The sequence below is a fragment of the Bidens hawaiensis genome, unplaced genomic scaffold (genome assembly GCF_021521415.1).
Source record: "Bidens hawaiensis isolate Kalapana, Puna unplaced genomic scaffold, B.hawaiensis_p1.1 tig00050418_1, whole genome shotgun sequence".
Lineage (NCBI taxonomy): Eukaryota > Viridiplantae > Streptophyta > Magnoliopsida > Asterales > Asteraceae > Bidens > Bidens hawaiensis.
In genome coordinates, this window is record NW_027499011.1 from 83,397 (window position 1) to 92,952 (window position 9,556).

The following is a 9,556-nucleotide window of genomic DNA, read 5'->3' on the forward strand; positions in this document are numbered from 1 at the left end:
ATAAAAACAATTGTTATTATGGTGATTTTTTTAAATGTAGTATGGACAAGTAATAAGCCGTTTTAAACTGATGGAGGAAATAACATGTGCTTTGCATGTGTCAAGATACGTCAACAAATGTGAGTTATTCATTTTATGTCATTCTCATCCCTTTAGAGTTAGGAGATGAGAAAAGAAAGTTAAAAGGGGTTACGTTATAACAACCAGACGGGTGACCGTTATAACAACCAGACGGGTGACGTACGAAAAACTATCTATAAAATAACTCTCTAAAAATAGCAATTCAACACTTAGTTTAAAAAACATAAAACCTAACTAAACTCACACAATTGACAAGTGTACTGATCGCGTAAAGACAAACACAGGAAGTCCGAACATCGAACTCAAGGACGCGTTCTACGAATCTAAGTAAAGAACCTAAACAAAGATTTGGCTGCCAGCTTAATTGGTTTATTTTATTCTAATTATTTTTTAACCAACTTAGTTAACGGGAAAACTTAACGAAGCTTTAATTGATATGATGAAACGACTACCTTTGTCAGAATCCTACTGACAGCTTAACAGTTAACGGGATTAACTAATCACACGGCACCGAGATCTTAAAAATAAATCAACTAAGGCTCGATACAACTTGCTAGATCACGTCTCGGTCTCACTAACTAACCGTAACAAATCTAAGAAGATCGAAAATTTGCAATCAGGTCCCTCAACTTCTAGTATCCGTCTAGTTTAGGTTTGTAATTTTTAATTAAGGAGGTGTTTGAGATTCCTTATTTTTATTAATTTATAACTTATAAACTTTTTGAAAAGTTAATAAGGTGTATAAGATGTTTTGACAAACCATAAGACCTTATTGATTTTAACTTATGGGGAAGGCAAATAAAGGGGTTTTGAAAAGTTAGGAATTTGTAACTTATTAACTTAATGGATTTGATTTACCTATTAAACCCCTCTAACTCTCAAAACCCATCATACTTCTTTTAAAAAATAGTATCAATTTTGGTTTTTCCTAACACATAAGCTAACCCAAACATTTTTGTACACAGTTATTTTAAAATATTCATAAGTTTGTAAGTTCTGTTAACAAAAAGATCATTTTTCACTTGCACCCTAACATGATTATAAGTCATTTTCTAATTATATGCTTTCATTTAATATGGAGTAATTCATAATAATCACAAAAAAATATTCATTGGCAACACCCTTTCCATCGTTCACTCAGCCTTAACCCTAGCCGCCTCTCAAATCTCCATCGTCGATTTAAACAACTCATCAATCATCTTTTCAAGTTTACAGGATATCCGATTTGTACTCTCTGGGTATTAGCAATATCCGATTATACAACCCTAACTTCTCACAAATTCGATTCATATACTAACCCTAAGTTTTGATTTACAGATTGGATTATACATGAAGTGAAATATTGAGCATCGTCTTCAAGTTTAAAGGTATTAAGTAGCAGCGGCGGCGCAAAGGGTAAACACCACTTGGTCTTTTATTTATTTCATCATCAATTTGTTTCTGCAAAATACCAAGTAATAAATCTCTAACCCTAACTCTAACTAAGTATTATTATTATTATTCAATTTGTTGCAGAGTAGTATATTATTAATTAATTCATGGATCAGAAGAAGGCACTGTATCGCGCTAAATTAAAAGCACAAAAACAGCAGGACAAACGTATCGATTCTCCTCTCATAAGGTAATCATTTTACTTGATAATAATAACATCAGATGTCTTGTAATTTAGTTTTCATGTTTCTTTACTTAGATAACAACACTTATAATAGCCCAAATGACTAATAGATACTTCTGACTTCCACTTAACTTAACTATGCTTTGTTTATATTAACATAAGAAAGAAATGCTGTTCTTCGTCCATGTTTCTCTTTTTCTAGGTATAATGAATCTGACCTCCCCGTCTGTAAAGTTTGTGATGTTGTTCTCAAATCCGACTCTGCTTGGACTGCACACCAAATTTCTGCAAAGCATCGTCAGGTAATATTTGGAACTACATATATTCATCCAATATACAAATTATGATGCTTAATTAGTATTCACCTATTGATCCTTAAGTTATAGATGTTGATTTGCCACCGAATGTGTTTGTGTTATCAGCGTTTTCGTTTGCATGTGTGTGTGTGTGTCTACATATATGAATGATTGCTCTATTTTTTATTGCTCTTTTTATTCTCTTCCCTCTTAAGTTAATAATAATAAAATTGCTGATTTTGACAGGCGATTAAAAACGTAAAAGAAAAAGCCGCTGCAGCTACTTTAGTTGACAATGTGAAATCCGCAGATTCTACAGAACATAATAAAGCTAAACCAGAGCATCCTGCTGAGTCATATCAAAGTCAAACCAGACCACCTCAAGCTCAGTCAACATCTGCACTCCCTTCCGACTTCTTTGATAATCCAGGGAAAAAAATAAAACAAAATGGTAAAATTACATCACATTATCATCATAATTTTACAAGTATTTAAGTGGACTGGTTAGGTGTGATATTTGGGGGTGGGCATGGGTCGGTTTCGGTGTTTAGTTTTCTAGGGGTGGGCAATGGGCGTGGGTTGGTTTCAACTTTTTTGGTTTTCAAAGAGGGTTTGATTCGGTTGCGCTTTTATTATTTGGCCTTTAAATTTCACTTCGAAAAAATGGCCTAAATTAAAGTTGGGCCTAAAACTTTGGGCCCAAATCTTTTTGTTTTTTTAATGATTAATTGATTATTAGACATTTGGACTTAAAAATTACTTGAAGTTGGCCTTTTCAATTTGCTTCGGGTTTGTCGATTTTAGGCTCAAACTGAACCAAAAATAGAAATTTCAGCTTTTTGGTTATTGAAAATTATTTGGTTTTGGTTTTTTCTGATTTGGTTTTAAAAAATGGATTCAATTCGGTTTTACCATTTGGGCATGGAAATTTTGGGCTGAAAAAATGGCCTAAAATGATGAATTTGGGCCGAAATCTTTTTGTTATTTAATGATTAATTGATTATTACGCATTTCGATCTACATTTCTTGGAAAACACCATTGTTAATTTCTTCAAATTATATAAAATTGTTTTTTAATTTTTTCATTTTGGTTCGGTTCCAGTCTGGTTGGTTTTTGGTTGATGTAAAACCAAAACCAAATCATTTGGTTTTTAAAATAGCATAAAACGGAACTGTCGGTTTTTTATTAGGTTCAGTTATTTTAGAGGGATACATGATCTATCTTTTGTTTTTAACTTGTCTCAACTCTCAGTCCCTGTTGTCGATTGTGCTCGTAGCGCCTGCTATAGTGAATAGCTTAGTTTATAGGTGATTCTCATTAAATGGGTTGTAGCGACCTCATAGCGCTAAATAATGGTTTCAGTTATTTATTTATTTATTTTTTAAATTATTTTTTCGCTATTTTGGTGGTATTTAATAATTATAATTGCATTGGGTATTTATTGATAATAATTGCTATTTTGGTGGTATTTATCGATTCTACTTGCTGTTTTGGTGGTATTTGTTGCTACTTTTTTTCCCTAATACCTTATCGCCAAACATCAATTAGCCTCCGCCATTTCATCGCTATCGCTACGTAGCGTATGGGTAGCTTGTTGCTAGTAACTAATATTGACAGCTATGGTCTCAGCTGAGTACTATCATTAAATAGTTATATCTTTATATACAGCAAAAGAAACTGTTCTTTTTTGCAACTAGCCATTGAATATAGGTAGAATTTGATATATACCTTTATAAACTTAGTGAAATATCATTATACCTAACTCAAACTTAAAAAATCATGTATGCCTGTTTTTAGTGAGTATTTAATTTATGGCCATTTTACCCTGATCAAGTATATGATTTTTTTAACCTGATTTAGTTTTCAGTTTTACTTGTGCCGTTATTGGTTAAATTCTTTTAAAGAAAGCGAGAAGGTCAAAAGCTACTCGTTTAAAATGAAATGATTAAATCATATCATTTAAAAACATTGTTGGTGAGTAAATATAAATTTTTAGGGTTAAAACAGGTAAATAAGAAATTATAAAGTTTTAGTAAGTTATGACATTTCACAAGTTCTCAGGGGTGTTCATGGAATTCTCCCATTACAATGTTCACATATTTGTTCTCTTAAATAACGAATATGAAGGTTGGTAAAGAGTAACTGATGACAAACATTCTCTGTTTTGGATAAAAGTATACAGTGGGCTATTTGTGTAATTTCTATGCTAATTGTATATATCATTTCTACCGAATACTGAAACTGAGTGTTGTTCGTTGGCTAGAAACTAGTAATTCCAAGCTAATTGACAACGCTAAAAAGAAAACACTGGGTTCTGTGCAAGCTCAAGCTGCGTATCCGTTTGATGGCGATTATAACAAAACAATTGAAGTCTCGAGTGGCATGGTTTCAGAGACAGTGGGTGCTGAGACTCAAACACAGGCTCTTCCTGAAGGCTTCTTTGATGATAAAGATGCTGATCTTCGTGCACGTGGGATCGCTCCTGCTAAGCTGGATATCAAGTAAGCCCTCAGATTGTATTGGTTTTATGATTATTTGTTTTTCTGTTAGTTTGTTTCCAACACAAGCAATTGGCTTATCAAAATAAGGGTTCAAAATCACTTTTAAGTTGTTTAGAATTTTCTGATCAAGTTTATGATCTTTTGGTAGAAATATACTCTCTAGGCTTGTAAATGAACCGAACGTTCAGTGAGCCGTTTGTGAAGGGTTCAAGGGAAATTTGTTTGTTTGATAAATGAACATTTTTTTGTTTTATTAATTAACTGAATGGATGAACATGGACACATGTTTTGTTTGTTCATTCACGTTCGTTTATGTTCATTCATGTATGTTCGTGCTCATTACTTTCGTTCATATATGCTTGTGTTCGTTACGCTCATTCATATGTGTTTGTCTTTGTTATGTTCGTTCATGTTTGTTCGTGGTTGTTACGTTATATATGTTCGTTTATGTTTGTTCATTTATATCCGTTTGTTTATGTTCTTTTAAATACTAATAGAAACCTTCAAGTATATAAAGTATACACACACACACACACATATAGGGGAGGGATAATTTGAGAACTTGTTGAGTTTTAAGAACTTTAAGAGCTTCATTTTTAACCACACATTTAATTAAATAGGTTAGATTATGTGGTTGAGATTAAATCTTATTAAAAATTTAAGTAGGAGAGAGAATAAAGATGTACAGTGATTACACTAATTTAAACGTCTGTTACACCTATGTAAAAAGTCGTCTTGGTGCGTAAAAATGTTGTAATTTTTCTACGTACATGTAACCTACATATATTACATATATGCATCAAAGATTCAAAAGGAAAATCAATTGTTACGTTGAGTTCTTTTGAGTTCTTAAAACTCAAAGTGGTTATCAAAACAATTAAACTCTCTCTCTATATATATTCTTTTCAAAACTTTAAGGGGGTGTTTGGTTCGCAGAATGTTTTCAAAAGAGATTGGAAATGGAATTGGAATTGGAATTTGAATGGAATCCATTGTAATTTTATGTGATGTTTGGTTGATAACTTAAATTAAGGAATTGGAATGCTAATAATGTAAATTACTATATTAGTCTTATCGTCAAATCTCCACATCTTCCCTGCTATCACCATTCCTAGAAATTAAACCTTAAGACGTTTGCCCCTGTTAGATATAGATTTTAGATCGATTGTTTTGGGATAAAAGTCAGAATATTCATTTAATATACACATTACGGTAAAGCTTTGGTAAAGAAAAAAAACACAGTTTCAATATTTTTTTTTATTTTGGTTGGCTGGAAATATTGTTGAAGCCCCAAAGTGGCTAAAACAAGGTTATGTTAGTAAACTTCAAACATTCCAATAGAATGTTTTAAATTCCTGGGTAAGTGTATGGAATGTTGAAATCCAGAGAAGGGTGGAATTAAACATGATTTTTTATTGAACAAATTCCAATTCTATACCCAATTCCTGCAAATTCCACGGACCAAATGGACCCAAGAACTCCTAACACCGAATTATTTCATTTATTTATTTTTTATATTTAATATTATTTTTGTGATTTCATATATGTAATCACAAGTTTGCATATGTTTAAATTAACAAATTAGATATATATATATAATAACCAATTTACACGTGTCTAAAATATTTTATATGTGTAAAACTAATTTCCGTAATTACAATCCTAAATTTACATATAGTAAGTGACAAAACTACCCTTACATATTATTAATATAAATAAATGGCTGGTTTTTAAGAGTTCTTAAATTTTGTGTGTGTTTATGTTTTTATTTTTTTCGTTTACACTCATTTACTGTTCGTTTAGATTCTTAATTAACGGGCATGAACAAAAATTAAACGAACATGAACATGCGTGCTCGTTCGGTTCATCTGCATGTCTTATGTTCTCCAAATTGTAAAAAAAAGGATATTGAATGTATAGAAACTGTGATTATTACTCAGATATTCCATATTTACTAGATGTTATCACTTGAGTATGAATCCTTTGAACATACTTGAATTATATGAAATACACTTTGAGGTTAAATACTTCATATTTACTAGAAGTTATCACTTGAGTACACATCCTTAGAATTACACGAATTTTTAAAGAAAAATAAAGCTTCCATTTCTAATTCTATTAAACATAAAGCAAAATAAATTGTTGCTATATAAACTAGATGGAATATATTTTGGTCTCATAATATTATCGTTTTGACTAAGTGATAATACAAAAATGGAATTATATTGTTAATTTTCACAAATCAGCTAATTTTATTCATTAAAAATCTGAGCAGAGATGAGTACAAGGAATTTGAAAAATTGATACAAGAAGACTTGAAGGAGGTTGACAACCGCCTTGAAGAAGAAGAGGTTTTGATAAATATTTTCGTAATCAATATCAAATATTCATTTGTTTCACTTTTCCATTTCCCCGCAATTCTAATGTTTAAGTTTGTAATGATAATAATGCAGTATGATGCAGCTGAGATGATTGAAGAAGCAGAAACTGTGGAGCAAAAGTAAGTGGTTTTTCGGTAAAGGGTAAAATCATAAATAAGAAAATTATGATGGCTCACGAGTGACTGAAAATAAAATACGTGCAACTTATTGCAGGTCTTACAGGGAGAGAGTGGAAATGTTCAAGAGGAAGAAAATGGAGCTGAAGGCCGCCAGGTCAGCAAAGCGTGTTAAAGAGGTTAAAGTGGTGGAAAAGGAAAGTAGCGTCGATGAGTCATCGAGTGATGAAGATAGTGATGATGCTGTTGACTGGAGAGCTAAACATTTATAGGCATTATTCACTTGGCGGTAGCTTTCTCTTTTCTATCTCTGTGTACGGGTGTGTATGAGTCGGTTTTTAAGTTTTTTGAAAACCGTTCGGTTTCGGGTTTTTTGGGTTTGTCATTTGCGCTTTAAATTTTTGGGCCACAAAATAATGGTTATGGGTCTTAACACTTTGGTTATTTCGGTTCGGTTATTGCCTTTTTTTTTATAACGGATCGTTTTTAAGTTTCATACACATCCCTATCTTTGTTCCTTTGATAATCTTTATCAATTCAGAGGTGATTCAGTGGAAGGGTTAGGGCAACGGGTCAAACTGTATTTTTTTGTGGGTCAGGTTAACCCGCAAACATCTTGTTTAAAAAGGCAAATTATGTAATAGTAATCTGAAGTTTAAAAATTCACAACTTTAGATTGTTATTACAATAATATTTTGCTTTTAAACAAACTGTTTGTGGGTTGCCATTGGGCTTCATAATTTTTTTCAGTCGGAAAACAAGTTAGTTCAAAATAATAAACTCGGGCCTAAACTTAAGTTTTTAATAGTTAGTTGATTATTACACATTTGGACCTATAATATTTGGTTACGCCATTTATTAACTATTTTTTAAAATTGATTTTTGGTTCAATTCTGTTTGGGTTTTTCGGGGTTTCATTGATAGAAAAACTGAAACTTAACTGAAAAATGGTTTCTTAAAAAAGCATAAAATCAGATGGTTTTTTTTTGTTCGATTATGTCGATTTCGTATGACCCCTTGTTTGGATGTTGTAATCACTCGATGACACCTACCACCTGTTATTTTCAAGCAATTCAAGTTCAAAAAAATTAAACCGGTTTGGTTAGTTCGAATTAAAACATAACCAAAATTGACCCATTCACTAGTATACTGTCAGTTGGGAATATATTTGTACTCTTTGTGCATAGATTCTCAACTACTTTAATTTTTCAATATTTTAGCAGATTAGTGTTTTTGACTAAGCGATTGAGCTTCACAAAATGAGATGTTAATGTCGTTTTAAATATTAAGCAAAGGCAAAGGAGATGATTACTATTGTAAACTGAACTTTAAATGTGACAAAGCGTCAAGGGTGAACGAACATGTTTGATTGATATATGATTACATTTCTCTGTTATGTGATGCTTGCATCTTTCTTCCTACTCCACAAATCCATATCAACAACTGTTTTTAACACAGGTTTGTACGACTTGTATCAAATATACTTGTGGATGTTTCCCGCTATGACCCATTTATTTTTGTGACATTCGGATCATGAACGAGCCGCTCCATTTGATCCGTTAGTTAATATCACTAATCCTAACAAACCCGCCCTAATGTTGCATATATCCCTTCAATGGCGTTGATTTTATTTGATTGATTTTTTTAGGTTATAAGCGATTCAAAGATCACCGTACGTATTACAAACAAGGTAACTGTTCGATTTCTTTGTATGATTTTGATTCATAAATTTCACATTCAGTTAGGTTTTATTGAAATCATAAATAGATTCGATTACATAGCTTTAGTTATGATTCTGCAATTACATAGGGCTGTTAATTTTTGGTAGTATTAAATTGTCTTATATATGTAGGATTGTTGGTTGGGCAAAATAATACATTCTATGGCTGTAAATATTAGTGTATTAAGTATTAATACACCAAATGAGTTCTGGTCGCGCAATAGGTTAAGGTTATGATCGGAGTGTTCGAGTTGAACATGTTTTAAAAGAGTATCAAATGTCCGGTCAAAACGGGTTACGATAAGAATGAGTTCGGGTCAAAATCAGTTGTTTTAAGTAATAGTATTTTCTAACTTAAATGACAAGTTCGTTATTCATGTATTCTCAGTTTTGTATATCAACTTAATTAAAAGGGCTCGTCAGGTTCATATTTTGTTCAAAACAAGTTCAGGTCAATGGGTTTTTGAGTAAATGAGTTCAAGTCTAAACGGGCTATGTTCAGAATGAGTTCAGGTTGAAACATGTTTTTTTAAAGAGTATCAAATTTGTTTGAGTAAGAAGCGGGCGGGCGAAAAAATGTTCGAGTTAGTTCAAGTAGCCCACGGTATCCCATCGGATCCCTTGAAAGGATTCATTTCATGTCTTTTTTTTTCTTTTATTAATCTGTTTATTTACTTTTGCCATATTATTTGTATTGGTATTAATAAGCTAGATCACTAGAAGTTTTATGTATAAACTCATTTTACTTATCGTAGTCCAATATGATTTAACCTAACTTATATAATAGATTATTTTCTTAATTTTATATGTTATTTACAAAACCGTTAATATTTTGTCCACATTCT

At 31.8% G+C, this 9,556-nt stretch overlaps 1 protein-coding gene across 1 annotated transcript; it reads left to right on the plus strand.

The window, feature by feature from the left end:
• The first annotated feature begins 1,619 nt into the window (after positions 1 to 1,619).
• Positions 1,620 to 8,422, plus strand: LOC143598475 (protein ABA AND ROS SENSITIVE 1-like). The gene is made up of 8 exons (XM_077076679.1): positions 1,620 to 1,702; positions 1,899 to 1,998; positions 2,239 to 2,443; positions 4,257 to 4,494; positions 6,770 to 6,845; positions 6,948 to 6,994; positions 7,089 to 7,280; positions 8,215 to 8,422. The coding sequence occupies exons 1-7, from the start codon at positions 1,620 to 1,622 to the stop codon at positions 7,261 to 7,263; spliced, it is 924 nt and encodes a 307-aa protein (XP_076932794.1). The 3' UTR covers positions 7,264 to 7,280; positions 8,215 to 8,422.
• The last annotated feature ends 1,134 nt before the right edge of the window (positions 8,423 to 9,556 follow it).